Genomic DNA, 24,291 nt, shown 5'->3' with positions numbered 1-24,291 from the left:
AACAGGTGGCTATTTCAAATCACTAAGACCAAAAACTGGAATCCTCATGACGAGGATGAAAAATAAGCACTAATTAGACAATGATCACACATATTTCAGTTTTACTGTATGTATGTTTATGTTTACAGGCATGACTGGAACAGCAAATACTAGTGGTAATTCATAAGGACAAAAGTGAAAGAAAAGGATGTTTGCATACTTTTGTGGAAAAATTTATATTTGTAATGTGAGCTGACTAAATCTTGCAAATACTAGAAAATTACTGCACACAAAAAGGCACAGGGTTATGCCCACACTGCTATGTAGTACATATTTGTCAATTGAGAAACAAGTTATTCACAAACAGTTTTATGTAGTAGCTAAAGTACAAAGGTCATATTTTATAATTAAATTACCTTTAGTCATGAAAATTCGCCTTGTACCCAGTAATGCCTTGCCAGAAGTGTTGTTCGTGCTAGTCAGAAGAGATGTGAGAGTACTCTTTCCGCTGGTAAGTTGAGTATTTGGTGAAGATGGAATGGCTACTTTGGTTACAACTTTTAGTGAGCCATCAGCTTGCACTGCAAATTTGAAAAACAAAGAACATCAAGCATTTCATGAATCCCATATTAGCTCCGGAGAGTTGCTTCCTGCATTCCAAATCAAATGTAGAAACATAGATTAATGTTAATTAGGGAGCCCACTGTTTGAATATTATTTCATTTATTTTATTACTGGAGAGAAGCTGGAGAGGAAGGCATCCATAGACAAGACTGCTCATCTTTCATGTAATTTCACCTACTTTAACATCCTTAATACTACTAGTGTGATATACATCAGCAAGAATACCTGTAGATAATTCAAAGTTTTACATATCCTGTCTTCCTCTCACTCTACTTACATATCTTGTCTTCCTTTCACTCTACATTTGGCTTTATAGTCCTTATATTCATACACTAATGTTTTGTTTACGAAGAATTCTCAGGTGAACAATTGGACTATTGTGACAAGTGTACAGACAACACATGGCAGTCTTATCACCCGATCAACACATCAGTGGCCTTACTTCTCACTGGAAGACTCAAGTAACACCACACGCGCACTTCCTTTGGTGGCTCAGGAGCCTAATGTGAGAGTCTACTTGGCAGCCACAGGTGGGCAAGTGCAAACCACACCAGAGACGTTCGTTAGAGGCACCGGTCTACTCACTCATTTTGCAGCTAAGTTTCTGCCAGGCTTGATGAGTTTTCAACATCTGCTGTAGTCTTCAGCAAGCTTCTCCCATTTGTCACAGGCAGTATTAAATGTGTTCATATTGCACTTGATGCAATCTTTAAAGCATTAAGCAGGTGTTCCAGTCGGTCTCATGGCATTTTCTATGCCACTAAGTTGTGTATCTCAGGGAAGATGGGTGTGGTCCCAACAATGTAAGTGTCTTAGCCACCTTCAGACTGGTGGTGATACTCTGTAGTTTCGCAGCATTCCGGTCCATTTGTCACATGGTCCCTCCATGTTATGCCTAGAATGTTTTGTAATGCATCACAGATGAAAGGAGTTGAGCTTGTTTTGTTTGGCGTATGGTGTCCAGGTCTCAGCACCATAAAGAGGAAGCTCACAGAATGCACGCTTGATAGATGAACATTTTTGTGGTCAGTGTACGGTATTTGTTGTCCCATACTCTTGTGCAGTGCTAACCAAAAGTGTTCACTTCTTTGCCAATTCTTGCATTTATTTCGTCATCTAGAGAAAGACCTGACTCCAGCTAACCAGGATAGCAGAATTTGTTTACTACCCTCAAGAAGGGTCCATCTTTTCATATGGCAGGTGTATAAGTGTGTCCTTGTGACATAATGTGCGTAAGCCTTTGAAAATCCTCTTGAGTGTTTCCCATGAAAGCTGCATCGTCAGAAAATAAAAGTTTACTTACAAATAAGTCCTCATGATAGCACTTGGCTCTGAGTAACAAGATGTCATTAAGCTTCTCGAAAGCCCTGGAACATAGATATGTAATGGAGAGTTTTGTAGGACACCCTGTCTTCACTAATAAAGTACACAGTCCCTCCCTGCTGACTGTGTCAAATACCTTGTTTAGGTCAATGAAAGCAATGGACTGTGGTGCCTTTGGCTTGTGGCGTTTTCCTGAATTTGTCAGAGTGCGAAGATCATAACAAGTAGTAGACCACTGAGCTCAAAACCAACATTGAGATTTAGGTTACATAAGCTCCACAAGCTTGTCCAGTATGCCCAGCACCAAACGGGTGAATGCTACTCTGATGATAGTCAGCAGTGAAATTCCACGGTAACAGCTGCAATCCCCACGATTGCCTTTATCTTTGTATAGAGTGATAATGTTGGCATAGTGCATACCCTGCTGCACAGCACCACAGACTAAAATTTCAATACCAGGTTATAGAGCACTGGTAGAAGTGGAGTCAGAATTTATCAAACTAAGTCGTTGTTGTCTTTGCCATGGCATTTCTCGCATTTAAGGTGCACAACAGCTCACTGAAGTTGCTCCTTCGTAGGCTTCTCGCCCAGCTCATGGCAAAGCGACAAATGAGAAATTTCTGTTATTGCTATTGGGCTCATTGATGTTCATTGGATGTGAGCGGAAGTCAGCATGTGTTCCACCCTTCATTGCAAACTGTTGATTACAACCTTTGATGACTGTGCCATTGATCTCCTCAAGTGATTCAGTCTTCTTAGGGCTGGGCCCGAGGGTCTTCTTGATACCCAAATACACTCCGCTGATGTTTCCAGCATTGGCATATTCCTGTATGCTGGTGCAATGTTTCTCCCAGTACGTGTTAGCACAGTGTGCTGAACGACTGCCTTTGCTTTGCTTAGAACCCTGCAGGGAGCGTTGTGAAGGTTTAAGTGCCAGTTGATAGTTGCCCGACACTTAGAATCAAGGAGCAGTTTCATGACATCAATATTCTCATGGAGCCAATCCTGGGACTTTGATTTCAAAGTACCAAATGTAGTGCTGCCCTTAAACGTTAAGAAGTAACTTGATCTTCAGCCAGTCTTCAACAATGGGTGCATTTGGTCTCAGGTATCAATTTCTTTCTAAACTCTATCATAAAATATTTCTACTGTCCCAGAGTCCTTAATTTTGCACAGTTTAGATCCTTGTTTTGCTAGGTGTCTTAGCAGAGAAACGAAGCTAACTTTTGCAACTGCTATTATATAACCACTGCCACAATTAGCAATAAGAAAGAGTATGCATGGAGAAAATGGTGAACATCTTTCCTCTTAGTTAAAATAAGATCAAGTCAACACCAATGTTTAGAGTGAGGGTACATATAGGAGACCTCATGCCTTGTCTTGTCTTTAAAGTAAGTGTTAGTGATGCACAGTTGGTATTTGGCACAACATTCAAGTAGCCATAAACTGTTCCCATTCATCTTCCCCACCTCATGTGCGCCTAGACAGTCTGGTCAAACAGAAGAATCACATGTGATGTGGGCACATAAGTTACCTAGAACGCATATCTGAAGGATGCACTCCCTGCAACACTTCACTGAGATGTTCCTACGACTGATGCTTTAAGTCTGCACTCAAGGTCAACATTGGTGCATGTACAGCTATCAGTGGTATTGGTCTGCTCATAGTTGACAAAAGCAAAAGTCATAGTGCCTTCCGAGATCCCAATTGGTCTATCAGTGGTGTATAATAAATCATTGCGAACGGCAAAGTCAAACATCATGTTGTCTGTGTCTGGCAACAAACTTCCTTTCCTTTCCAGAAAAATGTGTAATTTCCCTCCTGAACTGAACCCTCATCTGGTAGTCTGGTTTCCTGCAAGGTTTCTACAGCAACAGTAAGCCTGGCTAATTCCAGGTCAATCACGGCTGTTTTGTGAGATCTTGAGAGTTTCCAAAGGTGTCTGAAATGCCTTGCTTCATAGTACAGATGTTCCATGTTCTAAAACATAGCGAGGTAGGTTTACACTTCTTTTTAGTCCCGGTAGGTGTCAACATTATGGTTGGTTGGTTTAAAAGAGGGGGAAAGGGACCAAATGAGGTCATCAGTCCCTTGTTCGTAATAAAAAAATGCCACAAGTGTGGGAATAAAGCAGATGAGACATATAACAGAAAACGGAAGGGAAGGAAAAACCATAAGAGCGAAGGAAACACAACGAACACTAAAGGTAACAAAGGAGGACAAGAAAACAGAGAGATGATAGAGACAGAAGAGAATACAACAAGAAAGCAGAATAGAGTGGCTGGCTGACCACGAGAATAAAAAGGAGAAGGCAGCCACTCTGCAACAGATTAAAACCTTCACCCTAAAAGAACTAGGGTGGAGGACACAGAAGGAAAAAAGGGCATGCGCTAAAACTTAGATCAAATGATAAAACCCACCCTCACGAATAAAATGAAAAACTAAATCAGCCAATGAGGCATTGTCAGGTAAAATGAGTGGCAATGAGTCCGGTAACCCAAGATTTTGTCGCTTGCAGTCAAAGTGGGACAGTGCTAGAGAATATGGGCCACTGTCAACAGGGCGCCGCACCGACACTGAAGCAGGTCTTCATGGTGCAAGAGGTAACGGTGGGTCACCCAAGCATGACCAACATGCAGCCGGGAGAGAACAATTGATTCCCTGCGAGAGGCCCGCAAAGAAGACTTCCACACAATCATAGTCTCCTTAATGACACGCAGTTTGTTGTGTGTCCTATTATGCCATTCCGTCTCCCAAAACCCAAAAACCCTACAGCATAGGTCAGAACACAAGTAAGGTTCAGAGATGCCCATCTCCAGAAGCAGTTTCCGCGCAGTCTGTTTGGCCAGTCTGTCAACAAGTTCGTTGCCCAGGATGCCAATGTGTCCTGGGGTCCAAACAAACACCACTGAACGACGGGACCGGTCCAGGGCATAGATGGACTCCTGAATGGACACCACCAACGGATGGCAAAGACAGCACTGGTCGATAGCTTGTACGCTGCTCAAGGAGTCAGTACACAGAAGAAACAATTCCTCGGGGCATGAACAAATATAATGAAGTGCACGAGATATGGCCACCAGCTCTGCAGTGAATACACTGCAGCTATCGGGCGAGGAATGCTGTTCAAAACGGCCTCTCTGGACAAAGGTGAAGCCAACATCACCATCGGCCATCGAGCCATTGGTGTAAACCAATTTAGAGCCCCGACAATCTTCAAGAATCCAGAGGAAGTGACAGCGGAGAGCCGCAGACGGCCACGCGAAAGGTCCAGGCGAAGTTTCGGCATACAGATACACCACAGAGGAGTATGTGAATTGACCTTGAGCACAGGTGGTGAAGGGAAGGACTCCAGTTCAGACAGAAACAATTACATGCAAACCGCAATCATTAGCCCTGACCTGGGCTGCCTATGCGGGAGGTGAACCGCTGTGGTTGGGAAAGGAAGATGGTAATTAGGATGTTCAGGAGAGCTATGAATGCATGCAACATAACTGGCAAGCAGTAGTGCATGTCTGATCTTCAATGGAGGGACTCCAGCCTACAGCAATACACTTGTCACAGGCCCCCTCCTGCCCCTAGTCAAACTCTGCAATGGTGCAATGGGTCGAGCAAACGGAATGCTGAGGGTGCCTCTGAGCCATAAATCACACTCCCATAGTTAAGGCGGGGCTGAACAAGGGCTCTGTAGAGCTGCAGCAGCATGAAGCGATCTCCACCCCAGTTGGTGTTGCTCAGGCAGTGGAGGGCACTGAGGTGCTGCCAACATTTCCATTTAACCTGATGAAAACGAGGAAGCCAAGTGAAATGAGCATCAAAAACCAGACCTAAGAATCAATATATCTTCATTACAGTGAGTGGATCACCATAAAGGTAAAGTGCTGGTTCTGGATGAATGGTACGATGGCGACAGAAATGCATGACACACATTCATGGCAGAAAACTGGAAGCCGTGGGTTAGAGCCCATGACAGCACCTTGTGGATGGCTCCCTGTAGGCGACGCTCAACAGCCCATGACTGCACCTTGTGGATGGCTCCCTGTAGGCGACGCTCAACAACACAAGAAATGGAGCAGCAGTACAAAATGCAGAAGTCTTCTGCATAAAGAGAAGGTGAGACAGAGGGCCCAACAACCGCTGCTAGACCGTTAATAGCCACAAAAAGAGAGAGACACTCAATACAGTGCCCTGCGGGACTCCATTCTCCTGGATATGGATGGAACTATGAGAGGTACCAACTTGGATACGGGAAGTACAGAACAACAGGATAAAAATCAGGAGCGGGCCCCAGAGACCCCACTCATACAATACGGTAAGAATACGATGTCGCCAGGTCATGTTGTATACTTTACGTAAGTCAAAACAGATGGCAACCAAGTGTTGGTGTCGGAAAAGGCTGTTTGGATGGTAGACTCGAGGGACACAAGATTATTGGTGGTAGAGTGACCCTCTTGGAAGCCGCCTTGACATGGAGCCAGTAGGCCACGTGACCCCAGGCCCCAACCCAACCAGCGTCACACCAAACGTTCCAGCAGCTTACAAAGAATGTTGGTGAGGATAATGGGCCGATAGCTATCCACATCAAGGGGGTTTTTACTGGGTTTGAGCACCAGAATGATGGTGCTCTGCAGCCACTGCAATGGAAAGACACCATCGCACCAGAGCCATATGAAAATGACGGGGATGTGTCGCTTGCAGCCAGATGAGAGATGTTTAATCATCTGGCTGTGGATCCGATCAGGCCCAGGAGCTGTGTTCGGGCAATGTGCAGGGGCACTGAGGAGCTCCCACTGTGCAAATGGGGCATTATAGGATTCACTGTGGCATGTAGTGAATGAGAGGACTTTCCCTTCCAGCCGCTGTTTGAGAGTGCGAAAGGATGGGGGATAATTCTCCAATGCAGGAGCTCGAACCAAGTGCTCGGCAATCGCATTTGTGTCTGTAAATAATACACCATTCATGGTAACACCAGAAACGCCTGCTGGGGGTCTGGTACCTGAAAAGACATTTGATCATTGCCTAGACTTGGGAAGGCAACGTATGGCACCCAATGGCTGAGACGTATCTGTCCCAACACTCCTGCTTCCATCATTTGATAACTTGGTGAATGCAGACACGAAGCTATTTAAAGGCTATGAGGTGCTCTAGGGAAGAATGCCACTTATGCTACTGTAGAGCTCACCAACGCTCCTTAATTGCTTCAGTGACTTCTGGCGACCACCAAGGAACTGCCCTGGCGGCATCATAAAGAGCAAGGGATTGCGTTTTCTGCTAGAAAAAGGATTGTTGTAGTCACCTGCTCAACCATCACATCAATGTAACTGTGTGAGGGAGATTCAACGGTGACAGCAGAGTTGAAAGATTCCCAGTTCGCCTTGTTTAAAGCCCATCTGGGCAGGTGTCCGTGCGCCTGATGCCAGGGCAGTGACAGGTAGATGGAGAAGTAGTCACTACCACACAGGTCGTCAAGGATGGGGAAGGAAGTCGTCTGTGCCCTTTTAAAGGAACCATCCCAGGATTTGTCTGGAGTGATTTAGGGAAATCACTGAAATCTTCAACCAGGATGGCCGGATGTGGGATTGAACCGTCGTCCTCCCAAATGCGAGTCCAGTGTCAAACCACCACGCCACCTCGCTCGGTGCGATGAGAAAAGTCCTGGGCTGCAAATTGATACATCAATGGCCGAGTAACTACCATGAGCCACACTGAAAAGTGTGGCAGCCCCAGTATTTAAGAGGCAGAGATCGAACTGAGACAGTAAAGAAACTTCCTGGCAGATTAAAACTGTGTGCTGGACCGAGACTCGAACTCGGGACCTCTGCCTTTCACGGGCAAGTGCTCTACCAACTGAGCTACCCAAGCACGACTCATGACCTGTCCTCACAGCTTTACTTCCACCAGTATGGCGTATGAGACAGTAAAGTTTCAACATCTCTGCCTCAGCCAGTAAGTGCAGCGCCACCCCACAAGGGGTTATGGGCATTAAAATCTCCCAAAAGTAGGAAAAGTTTAGAGAGTTGATCAATCAGCGCAGCTAATACATTCAGGGGTACTGCACCATCTGGAGGAAAATATACATTGCAGACAGTTCATTCCTGCGTCATCCTTATTCTGACAGCCACAGCTTCAAGAAGGGTTTGAAAAGGCACAGTGTCACGACAGACTGAGTTTAGGACATAAATGCAAACTCCAACTGACACTTCATTATAGTTACTATGGTTCCTGTATTATCCCTTGCAGCCATGGAAAGCAGGGATCTGCATTGTCAGCAACCAGGATTCCCAGATGGCAATGCAGATAACAGGTGCAAAGCTTAACAGTTGCCGTAGCTCAGCAAGGTGGTGGAAAAAACTGCTGCAATTCCACTGGAGGATAACGTCATCAAGAGACCAGGACAGCATGGAACATTCAATGAGGCAGTTTACGCTTCAGAGAGTCACCTGGTGCTACTGGCTTATTGCCTGAGCAGCCTATGTCCATTGCATCTGAGGGTCTGGCAAGATCTAGGTCCTCAGCGGACGCCAGAATCTCCACCCCCATCCTCAGATGCAGAGCTTGTAACTAGCGGTGGTGTGGGTGCCACCACAATTTCCTTGGTCTTAGGGGACTGCTTTTTTGGATTTCTCTCGCTGCTCCTTGGGTTTCCCTGGCTGGGAGGACTTCACTGGCTCAGTCCCCGGGACTGAGGATGAGCGTGAAGCCCTACAACCGGCTGCTTTTGAGCTCTTCAGCCCCTGGTGGGTGTCATCTTTCCCACCAGCAAAAACCTCGGAAGGGAGTGACCCAAGGGACCCCTTCCTAACAAGAGAAGCCGAAGAAGACTTATGCTTCGGGTTAGAAGTGGGGACAGATGTTGCGAGGGAAATGCCTCCCACCATCAAGGGGGCAGGTGTAGTCTTCCGGCTCTGAGAGGTGACTGGGGATGACGGAGCTGATGGTGCCAGAAATGTTGTAGCGGTGGCATAAGATGATGTCATATGTAGAGGATGCAGGTGTTCAAATTTTCTCTTAGCCTCAGTGTAGGTCAGTCGGTCCAGGATCCTGCAATCCATAATTGTCCTTTCTTTCAGGAGAATCCTGCAGTCTGGCGAGCAAAACGAATGGTGCTCTCCGCAGTTGACACAGATGGGAGGCGGGGCTCATGGAGAATTTGGATGTGATGCTGTAAGTACAGTGGGAAGACATATGGCCACACTTCCAGCACTTAAAGCACCACATCGGGAGAGGGATATTGGGCTTTACATCACAGCGGTAGACCATCACCTTGACCTTCTTGGGCCATCTATCACCCTCAAAGGCCAAGATGAAGGCACCAATGGCAACCCGACTATCCATCGGACACCGGTGGACATGGCGGACAAAATGTACACCTTGCCACTCTAAATTGGTGCGCAGCTCGTCGTCAGACTGCAAAAGAAGGTCCTTGTGAAATATGATACCCTAGATCATATTTAAGCTCTTATGGGGTGTGATGGTTACAGAAACATCCCCCAGCTTGTCAAAAGCGAGTAACGTCCATGACTTGGCAGAGAATGCTGTTTTGATCAAGACTGACCCAAATCTCATTTTGGACAATCCCCTCCACCTCCCTAAACGTATTTTAAATGCTCAACAAAAAACTGAGGTTTCATCATCATGAAGGTTTCCCCATTAGCTCTCGAACATACAAGGCACCAGGGGGAATAAAATCCACTACCATCCTTAGCCTAACGTTCCTCGCATGGTGTGGCCAGGGAGGGGAACGATTTGGGATCATACTCCTGTGCGTTGAATTGAGCTCATGAGCATTTAGAGACTGCTGGTATTTCTTCACCAGCAAGTAATGATGTAATGCGCTTCATCGCGTGTCATCCAGCCTGATGCCACCCACTCAACTAGGGAACCTTCCCACGGGCGCCAAACAGCCGCAGCAAAGGCCACCCAGTAGGATTGCCATTGCCAGGAGTCCCGATGCCACAGGGTGATGGGCATCTACACGTTGGCATATTTGGGGAGTTAACGGCGCAGGCATCAGCAGAGTAGTCCCTGTGCAGTCGAGAGGCTACAACCAATAGGGTACATGGCGGCCCCACCACAACGGATTAGCTACCGTGCTGGATATCAGGTGTAAAGAAGTCCAAAGTCATTGTCGACACACAAACTGACACTGCATAGTGCATGGTGGAAAACGCACCCAGGAAGGTGTCCTTGCCCAAGAAAAGCAGAAGGAGAATGAGTGGGACTGAAATGCGACGACGAGAAAGTGGGCTAAAGATTTCAATGCACGATGGACACGATGCACCATGTAAGGTGCCCTTCCCCAATTGACTTGCTCTTTGGGAAAAGTTTGAAGAATGGAGGTCAAACCCTACAGGGGACCATCACTTAAAGGCCAAAACGTGTGAAACTCCTTTCGGTTGCCTCTTACGACGGGCAGGAATACCTCAGGCCTATTTTTATCCCCGGACCCGCAGGGGTATGTCATCATGGAGACGGCTCTGAGTGAGGCTAGTGATCTATACACGCAAGCAGAACAATCGGCATCGGACAAGCCAGCACCTAACTGACTTGGGGCTGCCCAGCTTGAAGCGGGCCGTGACTGGCCAGTGGAGCTACAGTGGGTCCTCCCACTGTCGATACCAGCCTCTGGAGCCTGCACATATGTCCATTTGTATGGGCTTGTAACTGGTAAATTACCACTAGCCATGTCAGTTCCATGTGACAGATGATAGGTGGATAGAGGGTCTTCTCTGAACACGCTGCATTTTGGACACGTTTTACATGCCAGTGACCTTGCCCGCTACTCATGCCACCCTCTCAGCCTTGCTGACTCGTTGTCCAGGAACCACAACACAAGGCATATGGAGTCAGGCTGGCTGCAAGCAGTTGCCGCTCATTTCCAGATGTAATCTACTCATGTCTCAAGGAAATGCCAATTGTGGGATATGCTTTGGAGTTGTCTTACCATTATAAGAATTTTATATCCTTGCTGATGAAGCAGGCAGAGAATTGAACTGAACAATATAACCAATTAAAATGAAATAACTGTACTATCTCTGCTTTTTTAATTCCTCACTACTGCCAATTTTCAAAATATAACAATCCATTCAAGTAAAGAGCTTCTGTAAATTGGAACACACATGGACAAAGGGGAAGAAGTAAATCATTAGGTTTCACAATTTACTAAATAAATACAATACATGATTAAATGGCTGTACCTAAAACATCAATAAAGATATGTTAATTAAACAAACTAATTTATGTTGAAGGAAAGGGCTGGAAAATCCCATGCCTAGATTTATATAAACTCACAAATTTTGAATACATTTTCTACAAGACTCTATCAGTACAGGATTGTGGAAGAAGAGAAGTGCTTCAACAACAAGAACAAGAACAAGGAAACAGTGAAGTTCTCTCTTAAACACAAAGTACACTTCAAATAAGTCAGACTTGCCTTGTTGCGTAGTGGGTACAACTTTCAAAACCTGTCCACTTGGAACCTTTAGTGTCTCCAAAGCACGTTTTTGTTGATGAGCAGCTCTCTGCATGCGCAACTGTTGTTCCATTTTTTCTTTTATTTCTTCTGGTGTCGATTTTCCACTAACCATTTCCAATTTTGCATTTCCTCCTGTTGCTACACCATCTGTCTTGGCAGCTAATGAGCCCGAACGACTCCTAGTAACAACCTGTGCATTAGTCTTCTCCAACCTGATGTAAGCGGGATCAAAAAGAAATTGGGAAAATGTTAGTAACTCACACAAGCATGCATTTAACATAAAACATTTGAGATAAAGCATTATTATTAAATCAGTGTGTTGAATGATCTCAAATTATGTCACATAATTAAACTGGGGCAATAAAATGTGAATAACAAAACATTATTTCTTCTGCACTACTGAAAACTGAAAGCACAGGTCCACCTTTTTTTTAATTTCCACAATTTGTGGAGTTACTTTTTCTGAGGTGAAACAAAACATTCATTTATGTAATCATGGTGTATATGAGAACAGGAGGCAGGGAGGAATTCCCGGATTTTTCTGGCTCTCACGGTTAAAAATGCATTCCCCCCCACATGAAAATAGACTCCTTCCAAGGTGAAAATCCACTTTTTCCATCATAAGCAACAATGTACTTTCCCTTAGAGCTGTAAAAACATCAACCCTTTGAAAGGTAAAGGTTTCATACACCAATACGAACTTCCCGGCACTTTGGAAAACGAAACTCAGCAAGGGGGAAAGATCTTTGATGTGCAGCAACATGTACGCTGCATATTTTCTTATTACGATATGCTGCATATTTCGTATTATGAAAGTTTAAATTCGAATTCCGCCAAACACAGCACATCAGTTTCCGAAGCATTGAAACAGAGATTGCAATGCACTGTTGTAAGCCAATCACAGCAGATATTCAGAGCATAGGACATGTGATGTAGTCAGTCAATAGCAACACCACTGTTAAAGCAGTGTGAACGCACAAATAGGAGAAGTTAATGGTTTATATTAATTTACATAATGTAGCTAGAAGAAAAGCTAAGCTTTCACATATAATACTGGTCTTGAAGATTAATAAGTTACAAGAAAAGTTAAGCTTTCACATACAACATTGTCTTTTTAGTGTGTGTTACACTTTAAAATACATCACACAATTGTGCCAATAAAAATTTTAAACAATGACATTAATGCCCAGTCTTCTGGGCTCGAAATTATTCTAAGTGGCTGGTTCTGGAAGTTTTAAGTTTTAAATGAGAGTCAAAGGCTCTGTGATACAGGAAATTCATTGTACTTTCTCATACGTACCCGTATGTTCGTACACATATAGCATCAAGAGATCTTACATGACATCATAAAAGAGATAGAACATCACAGGATACTCCAACAGCATAGGAATTTTGTAAACCAGCTTAAAGGACACATTCATATATCAAAATTCACAATGAAGTAGGCCCCAACTTGACATTAAGCTTTTCAGTGCGCTTTTCTGGAAACAAATGTTCTTGGAGTACCAGTACTGTATTGTCTTATGTTTGATTCTTTATTGTGACATAATGCCACACGTGCCAGATGATGAAAATGTGCACTTGAAATTCAGTGAACAGTTGAAACTAGTCAATATTGTAAATGAAGCACTTTGTTTCTTACAAATTGACTGTATCTGCTGAAAAGATTAATAAAAGCCATGTTCATTCAGCAAACCGACTAAAATAACTTCATAGTAGAGCAAGGTGATTAATGCTTGCTGCCACAACCATGAAATACGATCAAATCAGAAAACAAACTAATAACAGCCTTCTGTAATTATGTGGAGGTATTTTAAATCAATTGATAGCTTCCAGCCACAGAAATATGTTTTGTTTTCATTAAACGTGTGAACTGAAACTGAAGAGGAAGTAGGACATCAGGAAACAGCAGAATCACTAAACCCAACATGGGTCACCATCCCCCTCCCCACTAGAACCCAGACTATCGATGAGCCTACTGGCAAATGCTCAAAACGAACTTAATGAAACAGTTGTGACATCATGCTCATCTGAAGCAGTTTGTTGTTATGAGTATTCCATAAACTTCATCCTATAGCCTTTGAGACATTTTTCTGTCTGTCGGTTATTAACAGTCAACATTACAAAAATTTAACTGAACACTACAACAATGAAAAATTCCCAGAATTCTAGAAAATTCCCTGGTTTTTCCTGTTTTCTCCCAGGTAAAAAAAATTCCCGGTTTTTTCCCAGTTGTCCTGGATCATATACACCCTGATAATCCTAATACATGCTATGCAATATAACACAAATGCCAATTTATCACATGCTCAGCTTCTTCTTTACATAACATTAAAGCTCTGGAAGTAATGGCTGAAAATTGATTTTGTGTTATGACACTTCAGTTTTAATGGCTGTGATGCGTGCCTCTCATGTTACTAACTTCGCTGTATTTGAGAGAGCTCCAAAAAATGGAAAATAAGAAAATCTCTGTTACTGAATGTGTGCTGGCATATTTAGTATCACCATTGTGGGCCAGAGGGCCAGTTTAGCCACTTAATTCGAGTCTGTACACAGTGGAGTTCCAGCGAGTCACGAGTCACCAAGATGGAGCCGCAGACTTAGACTCTAAGCCTCTAGCAAAGAGGCAGGCAGCACATAGCAATCTTCTAGTGAACATAGCTGACTGGCGGCGAAGGGGGGGCTAGTGCACGCGCAGTGAACATAATGTTTTACAAACAAACAACAGGATCGACAAAGATTAAGGTTGAGCATGATTCTTACCTTAGTGTTGTGCAACGATGTTCTACAAACTATTTGTCTCATTACACATTGCTGGCCATTGTGTGAACTTTCAGTTAGACAAAGGTGCAACAGTCACTTTACTTAAGTGTGCCACATACTAACAATTAGGCTCACAACGCTTTCTAAATCTAGCAAGCACCTCACTGCTTACAATGAACTGGAAATTCCGTTGCTTGGACAGTGTAGTTTGCCTGACACTTACAAATCTCACATCAGGACAGTCAATTTTACTGCGATGAAATCAAGAGACAATGAGAACATTTTTGGTTTGGATTCCCTTTGATCTCTTTGGCCTTAGCATCCAAGACAATGTTCTTTCCATATCAGCTTTTGATCTGAAAGCCAATGTAGCTAGCTTACTTAAAGAATTTTCTGAACTATTTTCAGAAGGCATGGGAAAAGCTAACTTTGTAGCGCATATTACAATGAAAGACAATGCACAACCTAAGTTTTTCCAGACCTGCGCTGTTTCAGTTGCTTTAAGAGACAAAGTAATCAGTGAATTGATAGAATTGCAAGATAATGGTATCGTTGCTTCCATTCAAGCTAGTCAATGGGCCAGTCCACTAGATTTGTTGCCTAAGCCTTCTGGTCACATTCACTTTTGTGTTCAAGTCTATAGTCAACCTATAGACAGTAGTTAACACTTATCCGTTACCTTGCCCTGAGGAACTCATGGACAGGCTTGGTACAGGACGTTACTTTCGTAAGATAGATTTGCGTGACGCTTACTTGCAAATTCTTTTGAATCAAGAATCAGAGAAAGTGTTTGTTGGAAATACACACTTAGGGCTGTTCAAGTATTTGCATTTGCTCTTCAGCAGTGCTTTAGCAAACGCAATTTTTCAACGTTACTTGAAACAGCTGACTGCAAAAGTGTCACTTTGTTCAAAATATCTTGACGATATTGTCATCTCAGGTCGTACACCAGAGAAACACATTGCCAATTTGCGTACTCTTTTTCGAGTGTTGTCAGAAGCAGGACTCAAGTGTCATCTTCGAAAAGTGTGACTTTTTTCAAACTGAGCTACATACTTAGGCCATGTGATAAAACACTTAATGTGTGCTCAGTTCATAACAAATGCCACTCAGATCACGGCTTCATTACATCGTAAAAATGTACCCTTTATGTGGACTAAAGGGTGTCAAAATGCATTTCACCAACTCAAAAATGCCTTGCTTGGTGACAGATGTTTAGTGCATTTTGATCCTGCCAAGACAGTAATTCTACAGTCGACGCTTCTTCTTACGGAATCATCGCTGTGCTGTTGCACAGAAGTGGTGCCCAAAACAGACCTACCGATTTCCTCAAAGTTGCTCACTCAAACTCGGTGCAATTATTTGCAAATAGAAAAAGATGCTCTTGCTATGGTGTATGGTGCAACAAAATTCCATCACTATTTGTATTGTCGTTAAGTTCTATTTAGTGACAGATCACAAGCCTTTGCAGTCCTTGTTTCATGTGTCAAAGCCTACACGCACAGCTCAAAACTTGCAAAACTGGGCTTTGTTGCTTTCACATCATTAGTATGAACTTGTGTATAGTCCTCCGGTAAAGCATGGCAATGCAGACACCCTTTTTCGCCTCCCAACTGGCCCAGACTGATTCTGAGGCATCTGTCGCATCTTGTTGCCGAATCGATGGGAGGGACTCTGAATTGCTGGAATATTTTCCTCTGAACTACAGACAAATTGCGCAGGACACGGAAGCAGACCCAGATCTCAAGATTTTGTTGAATTATATTTGCAGGTCTTGGCCTCCTCCATTGACCAGTATTCAGAACTCAGTTGAACATCAGCATAGCGTTTCAATTGAACAGGGTGTGATTCTAGTTCAAAACGACAATGGACAATCCTGTGTGCTTATTCCCAAAGTGTTGCAAAAGGATGTGTTGCGGTTGATCCACCAAAGACAATGGGGAACTGTTCTGACTAAACAGTTAGCGTGCTGGCACTGTACTTGGCAGAGAATGGACACCCACACTAAACAGATGATGTCACAGTGTCGCGCATGCGCGGAGACCCGATCCACTCCACCACACACAATCACAGCTTGACCTAAGACTCAATCGCCATGGCAATGAGTGCACAGAGACTTTGCAGGACCATTTTGAAACACTCATTGGCTCATAGTGGTAAACTCTTCCAGCAAGTTCCCATTTGCGATGCCTATGAACTCTACCACATCACATAGTACCATTCAAGCAATGTCCTCAATATATGCATTGGAGGATTGCCACATGGACGACAGTTCGCTTCACATGCCTATGAACAGTTTTGTGAACGCAAAGGCATTTGTCATCTAACAAGTGCTCCATTTCACCTGCAGTCCAACAGAGAAGCAGATCACTTAGTACGTACTTTCAAACAACAGACGGCCAAGCTTTGCACCATCCACACATGGGAACAGGCATTGCAATTCTTTTGTGCACAAGACGGACCATCACTGGCGGAACTTCTGTTTGACCGCAGCCATCAGACATTAGTACACTTGCTACACCCATCGCAGCATCCAGCGCTGCCAATGGTCCGCTAGTATCGCTTTGCGCCATGTGATCTTCTTCTTTTCAGTGTTTAAGGCAATCGTGGGCACTGGGAAAGAGGTGTAATCCAGGAATGCATTGGCTCATATACACTATGTGATCAAAAGTATCTGGACGCCCCCAAAAACATATGTTTTTCATATTAGGTGCATTGTGTAAGTCAGTAGACATCGTGAGAGAGCAGATGGGGCACTCCGTGGAACTCACGGACTTCTAACATGGTCAGGTGATTGGGTGTCACTTGTATCATACGTCTAAATGCGAGATTTCCACACTCCTAATCATCCCTAGGTCCACTTTTCCGATGTGATATGAAGTGGAAAAGTGAAGGGTCACGTACAGCTCAAAAGCGTACAGGCTGACCTCGTCTTTTGACAGAGAGACCACCAATAGTTGAAGAGAGTCATAATGAGTAATAGGCACACATCTATCCAGACCATCACACAGGAATTCCAAACTGCATCAGGATCCACTATAAGTATTATGACAGTCAGGTGGGAAGTGAGAAAACTTGGATTTCATGGTCGAGCAGCTGCTCATAAACCACACGTCATACGGGTAAATACCAAACAATGCCTCGCTTGGTGTAAGGAGTGTAAACATTGGACGATTGAACAGTGGAAAAATGTGTGTGGAGTGACGAATCATAGTACACAATGTCGCGATCCGATGGCAGGGTATGGGTATGGCGAATGCCCTGTGAACGTCATCTGCCAGTGTATGTAGAGCCAATTGTAAAATTCAGAGGCAATGGTGTTATGGTGTGATCCTATTTTGCATGGAGGGGGCTCGCACCCCTTGTTGTTTTGCATGTCGCTATCACAGCACAGGCCTACATTGATGTTTCAAGTACCCTCTTGCTTCCCACTGTTGAAGGGCGTTTTGGGGATGGTGATTGCATCTTTCAACATGATCGAGCACCTGTTCATAAAGCACAGCCTGTGGCGGAGTGGTTACACGACAATAACATCCCTGTAATGGACTGGCCTGCACAGAGTCCTTACCTGAATCCTACAGAACACCTTTGGGATGTGCTGGAATGCCGACTTCGTGATAGGTCTCACCGACTGAGATTGATACCTCTCCTGAGTGCAGCACTCTGTGAAGAATGGGCTGCCATTCCCCAAGAAACCTTCCAGCACCTGACTGAATGAATGCCTGCGAGAGTGGAAGCTGTCATCAAGCCTAAGGGTGGGCCAACACCATATTGAATTCCAGCATTACCGATGGAGGGCACTATCAACTTGTAAGTCATTTTCAGCCAGGTGTCCGTATACTTTTGATTACATAGTGTATTTACTTAATTGCGGGTCATGATGGTTTGCAGCACCACCACTAGAACCAAATTCATGCATGTCAGTTTCCCTGTGATCCTGCTGCTTTTCTACCCCCACATTCATGGCTTCTCAGGATCGTGTGGCCTTCACAGCTGCCCACTGGTGCCACCACAGCACCCCAGGAGCAGATGAACCACACACTCTCACCCCCGCCATCCCTGCTTGTTGACCCCATGGACCTAGACCCGCCGTCACCATCACCGCCCCAGCAGACACGCTAAGGCCTGTACGTGTGGCCTGAAAGCAATTTTCAGGAGGATGTCTCTGTTGCCTCGCAAGCAAGATGGTGGGGTACAGTCGGGCGTCTGCTGTCCTCCACAGTCACGGCTCCCAGCGTATCACGATGTCAAGCATCCTGCCTCCCTCCCTGATGTCGTTCACAGCCTCACTACACGACAATGGTGCGGCATTTCGGGGCGAGGAATATACTGGCATACATTGGCGCCAGCACATGAAGTGGCACAGAGGTTAAGGGAGTATTGATAGATGTCAATAACAAGACTCGCTGAAACACGCAGCCAACACCCTCATAGCCAAGAGTATTTAGGATTGCTGCCACGAACCACAGGGTAGCATGGAGACAGGCAGCACAAAGCAATCTAATAACGGACTTCTAATTCAACAGCATTGAGGCTACATGGGCTATCCAGAAGAGAGCTTGTATCACAGCACTTGGCAACTTAAGTTAAGTAGCTCTTTGTTTATGATTAAAGAACCCAGTTAATAATTACATAGTTTGTGTTATAGAACGAGGATACCGGTTATTGACCAACATTCTCTCCTCGTTTTCCATGGTACAGCTCTACAGAGCAATCTATCCATTTCACAATTCTTGTTTTTGATTTCTAATAGCATTTTTATTATTATTATTACTATCTGTATACCAGAACTGTAAACGGCAGAACAACAGATGTTAAAACTGAACTTAATTATGAGCGAGTGATCTGCTTAAGAAATTTGTATTTTTTGAACAGCAATTATTAAATCAAAAGTATTATGGTACTAATTCATATGGAAATCTAAGTTCTAAAGTACATATTATATGCTTCTTAGTCACAATGCACACGTTGGACAACAAAAAATTCTTTTAGATCTTTGAAATATACTTCAGTTATTGCAATGTAATTACCAGACAGAGAGAAAGACTGTTGATTTGTACACTGCAATGATTGAAAACAGAGTACTGTTTAGGTACATCTGCCAGTTTTCTGAGTGCTTTTGTATTCTTTTCAATGCCACAGATCTTTTTTTAAATTTATGCATATGTGTAAGTGAGTGGGGGGAAGGGGGGGCTGCTTCCAAGTTGATTTAAGCACACTGAGTATATTCATTCTGTTGCAGAGAAAGTCATTTGTCACAATTATTGTTACATTGTCACTGGGAGTTGCAGATCTTGGTTTTATAGTTCAGTTAACACTACATCATTTTACTGTATTTCAGGTTACAGACTTACTGCATCATACATCTTTTTTAATATCAGACGTAGTTTTCACATAGTGGATAATCTCATGAACTATCAATATATTTTTATCAGTCTACTATAGCAACACATGAACTTTTTATTAACAGCACACCTAATATCTGGAAAATACTACATTTAATCAGAAACAATGGATTCAATATTAGAATGATACTGGTCTACTTTACAATTAACAAGTGTCTCACATACCTCAATTTACAAATTTATACACAATTCATCCACATACATTGTTATATAAATCCCATCATGAATGGAAAAACTTCAGGAATATGAAACAAGTCATGTTATACATTCACACATAGAACCAGCCACTGCAAGTAATATGATCAGTGCTAATTTACTCACACTGATAATTATTAGAATTGGTGTACTAGTAGAAAAGGAGCTACTTTGGGGAAAAATGCCACCATTCTGTATCTTACAAAACTCACTTGCCGTTTCATGTAACAATTAAAAGTAAGCAGTTATATAGCTTTATACAGTAAACTGCTGCCTATACGCTGGCAAAGTTAAAATCCGTTTAATATAAATGCTAGGGTTGAAAAGAATTTTTATACTCGAGTCTAAAATTCTGATAATTTGTAGCAACAGTGGCTAGTAACTTTACCTTTTACTTTAGTTTTGGATACCTGGGGAATTAGCGAAGTTCGGTGGCAGGAGGAACAAGACTTCTGGTCAGATGAATACAGGGTTATAAATGCAAAATCAAATAGGGGTAATGCACGAGTATGTTTAATAATGAATAAAAAAATAGGAGTGTAGGTAAGCTACTACAAACAGTATAGTGAACGCCTTGTTGTGGCCAAGATAGACACGAAGCCCACGCCTACTACAGTAGTACAAGTTTATATGCCAATGAGCTCTGCAGATGACGAAGAAATTGAAGAAATGTATGATGAAATAAAAGAAATTATTCAGATAGTGAAGGGAGACGAAAATTTAATAGTCATGGGTGACTGGAATTCGATAGTAGGAAAAGGAAGAGAAGGAAACGTAGTAGGTGACTATGGATTGGGGGCAAGAAATGAAAGAGCAAGCCGCCTGGTAGAATTTTTCACAGAGCATAACTTAATCATAGCTAACACTTGGTTCAAGAATCATAAAAGAAGGTTGTATACATGGAAGAAACCTGGAGATACTGACAGGTATCAGATAGATTATATAATGGTAAGACAGAGATTTAGGAACCAGGTTTTAAATTGTAAGACTTTTCCAGGGGCAGATGTGGATTCTGACCACAATCTATTGGTTATGAACTGTAGATTAAAACTGAAGAAATTGCAAAAAGGTGGGAATTTAAGGAGATAGGACCTGGATAAATTGACTAAACCAGAGGTTGTACAGTGTTTCAGGGAGACGTTAAAGGAAGAATTGACAAGAATGGGGGAAATAAATACAGAAGAAGAAGAATGGATAGCTTTGAGGGATGAAGTAGTGAAGGCAGCACAGGATCAAGTAGGTAAAAAGACGAGGGCTAGTAGAAATCCTCGGGTAACAGATGAAATACTGTTTTTAATTGATGAAAGGAGAAAATAAAAAAAATGCAGTAAATGAAGGAGGCAAAAAGGAATACAAACGTCTCAAAAATGAGATCGACAGGAAGTGGAAAATGGCTAAGCAGGGATGGTTACAGGACAAATGTAAAGATGTAGATGCTTATCTCTCTAGGGGTAAGATAGATACTGCCTACAGGAAAATTAAAGAGACCTTTGGAGAAAAGAGAACCACTTTTATGAATATCAAGATCTCAGATGGAAACCCAGTTCGAAGCAAAGAAGGGAGTATATAGAGGGTCTATACAAGGGCGATGTACTTGAGGGCAATGTTATGGAAATGGAAGAGGATGTAGATGAAGATGAAATGGGAGATATGATACTGCGTGAAGAGTTTGACAGAGCACTGAAAGACCTATGTCGAAACAAGGCCCCCGGAGTAGACAACATTCCATTAGAACTACTGACAGCCACGGGAGAGCCAGTCTTGACAAAACTCTACCATCTGGTGAGCAAAATGTATGAGACAGGTGAAATACCCTCAGGTTTCAAGAAGAATGTAATAATTCCAATCCCAAAGAAAGCAGGTGTTGACAGATGTGAAAATTACCGAACTATCAGATTAGATTAGATTAATACTTGTTCCATAGATCATGAATACGGCACTTCGTAATGATGTGGAACGTGTCAGGTTAATAAAATATGTCTGTACAAGAAATTACATTACACAAAATATTGCATGACACTAATGATTAAGTTTTTTTTTTTTTTTACTTAGTTTATATCTAGTTTTATAAGCCACGGCTGCACAATACTAACACGAATTCTTTACAGACGAATGGAAAAACTGGTAGAAGCTGACCTCGGGGAAGATCAGTTTGGATTCCACAGAAATGTTGGAACATGTGAGGCAATACTGACCCTATGAATAATCTTAGAAGATAGAGTGAGGAAAGGCAAACCTATGTTTCTAGCATTTGTAGACTTAGAGAAAGCTTTTGACAATGTTGACTGGAATACACTCTTTCAAATTCAAATTCTAAAGGTAGCAGGGGTAAAATACTGGGAGCGAAAGGCTATTTACATTTTGTACAGAAACCAGATGGCAGTTATTAGAGTCGAGGGGCATGAAAGGGAAGCAGTGGTTGGTAAGGGAGTGAGACAGGGTTGTAGCCTCTCCCCGATGTTATTCAATCTGTATATTGAGCAAGCAGTAAAGGAAACAAAAGAAAAATTCGGAGTAGGTATTAAAATCCATGGAGAAGAAATAAAAACTTTAAGGTTCGCCGATGACATTGTAATTCTGTCAGAGACAGCAAAGGACTTGGAAGAGCAGTTGAACAGAATGGACAGTGTCTTGAAAGGAGGATATAAGGTGAACATCAACAAAAGCAAAACGAGGAAAATGGAATGTAGCCAAATTAACTCGGGTGATGCTGAGGGAATTAGATCAGGAAATGAGACACTTAAAGTAGTAAAGGAGTTTTGCTATTTGGGGAGCAAAATAACTGATGATGGTCGAAGTAGAGATGATATAAAACGTAGCCTGGCAATGGCAAGGAAAGCGTTTCTGAAGAAGAGAAATTTGTTAATATTGAGTATAGATTTAAGTGTCAGGAAGTCGTTACTGAAAGTATTTGTATGGAGTGTAGCCATGTATGGAAGTGAAACATGGACGATAACTAGTTTGGACAAGAATAGAATAGAAGCTTTCGAAATGTGGTGCTACAGAAGAATGCTGAAGATGAGATGGGTAGATCACATAACTAATGAGGAAGTATTGAATAGAATTGGGGAGAAGAGGAGTTTGTGGCAAAACTTGACTAGAAGAAGGGATTGGTTTGTAGGACATGTTCTGAGGCATCAAGGGACCACCAATTTAGTATTAGAGGGCAGCGTGGAGGGTAAAAATCGTAGAGGGAGATCAAGAGATGAATACACTAAACAGATTCAGAAGGATGTCTGAAGTACGTACTGGGAGGTGAAGCAGCTTGCACAGGATGGAATAGCACGGAGAGCTGCATCAAACCAGTCTCAGGACTGAAGACCACAACAAAAACAACAACAACAACAACAACCTGGGGACATTGAATTACCAGCCTGGCAATCGACTCTGTCATTAGAATATAAAACTCCAGAGAACCCTGCCCTGGGATGTAGAGTTTATACAGGATTTTCTAGAGTGACAAATTCTGATGTGTTATCTTCTCATCAGAAAAACTGACAACCTTAAGACTACTGATTATGAGTTATCTATTCTCTCGCTAACAACAAGAACAAAATGCAAACTACTTTTCAGAGTACAGAATGGTGCAAACATTGTTTTGCTTGAAGTAAAACTAAATAAACAAAATTAAGGTGGTGGTATACGCTTAGAGAGCCATTCCTTTAGTGTCTTGTGTGTTACTGACAAATGATTCAACAATACAACTCTTATATAGTGGTCCCAAGTCTATAGATGTTAACAAATGTTTATGCAAGCACTTAATAGGTCATATTTAAATGTCTACTATAAAACCTGAAGAGGGGCAGCAGCCTTTTCAGTAGTTGCAGGGGCAACAGTCTGGATGATTGACTGATCTGGCCTTGCAACATTAACCAAAACGGCCCTGCTGTGCTGGTACTGCGAACGGCTGAAAGCAAGGGGAAACTACAGCCGTAATTTTTCCCGAGGACATGCAGCTTTACTGTATGATTAAATGATGATGGCATCCTCTTGGGTAAAATATTCCGGAGGTAAAATAGTCCCCCATTCGGATCTCCGGGAGGGGACTACTCAGGAGGATGTCGTTATCAGGAGAAAGAAAACTGGCGTTCTACGGATCGGAGCGTGGAATGTCAGATCCCTTAATCGGGCAGGTAGGTTAGAAAATTTAAAAAGGGAAATGGATAGGTTAAAGTTAGATATAGTGGGAATTAGTGAAGTTCGGTGGCAGGAGGAACAAGACTTCTGGTCAGGTGACTACAGGGTTATAAACACAAAATCAAATAGGGGTAATGCAGGAGTATGTTTAATAATGAATAGGAAAATAGGAATGCGGGTAAGCTACTACAAACAGCATAGTGAACGCATTATTGTGGCCAAGATAGATACGAAGCCCACACCTACTACAGTAGTACAAGTTTATATGCCAACTAGCTCTGCAGATGACGAAGAAATTGAAGAAATGTACGATGAAATAAAAGAAATTATTCAGATAGTGAAGGGAGACGAAAATTTAATAGTAATGGGTGACTGGAATTCGAGTGTAGG

General features: G+C 42.9%; 1 protein-coding gene and 1 non-coding gene across 7 annotated transcripts in view; both read right to left on the bottom strand.

Annotated features, from left to right (window-relative positions):
- LOC126272806 (nucleosome-remodeling factor subunit NURF301) overlaps nt 1-24,291 on the bottom strand; it is a 282,822-nt gene that overhangs the window by 86,878 nt on the left and 171,653 nt on the right. For all 6 annotated transcript variants that reach the window (XM_049976036.1, XM_049976004.1, XM_049976012.1 and 3 more), the window contains exons 22-23: nt 11,360-11,613; nt 396-560 (exon numbers count right to left, since the gene is read on the bottom strand). In XM_049976036.1, coding sequence (XP_049831993.1) covers nt 396-560; nt 11,360-11,613 — 419 coding nt within the window. The remainder of the gene's footprint in view (nt 1-395; nt 561-11,359; nt 11,614-24,291) is intronic.
- Nucleotides 7,715-7,789, bottom strand: Trnas-uga (transfer RNA serine (anticodon UGA)). The gene has a single exon. It is a non-coding gene; the product is annotated as a tRNA-Ser (tRNA).

This window comes from Schistocerca gregaria, chromosome 1 (assembly GCF_023897955.1).
Source record: "Schistocerca gregaria isolate iqSchGreg1 chromosome 1, iqSchGreg1.2, whole genome shotgun sequence".
NCBI lineage: Eukaryota > Metazoa > Arthropoda > Insecta > Orthoptera > Acrididae > Schistocerca > Schistocerca gregaria.
The sequence above is the reverse complement of the archived record's forward strand: the minus strand, read 5'-3'. Positions and strand labels throughout refer to the sequence as shown.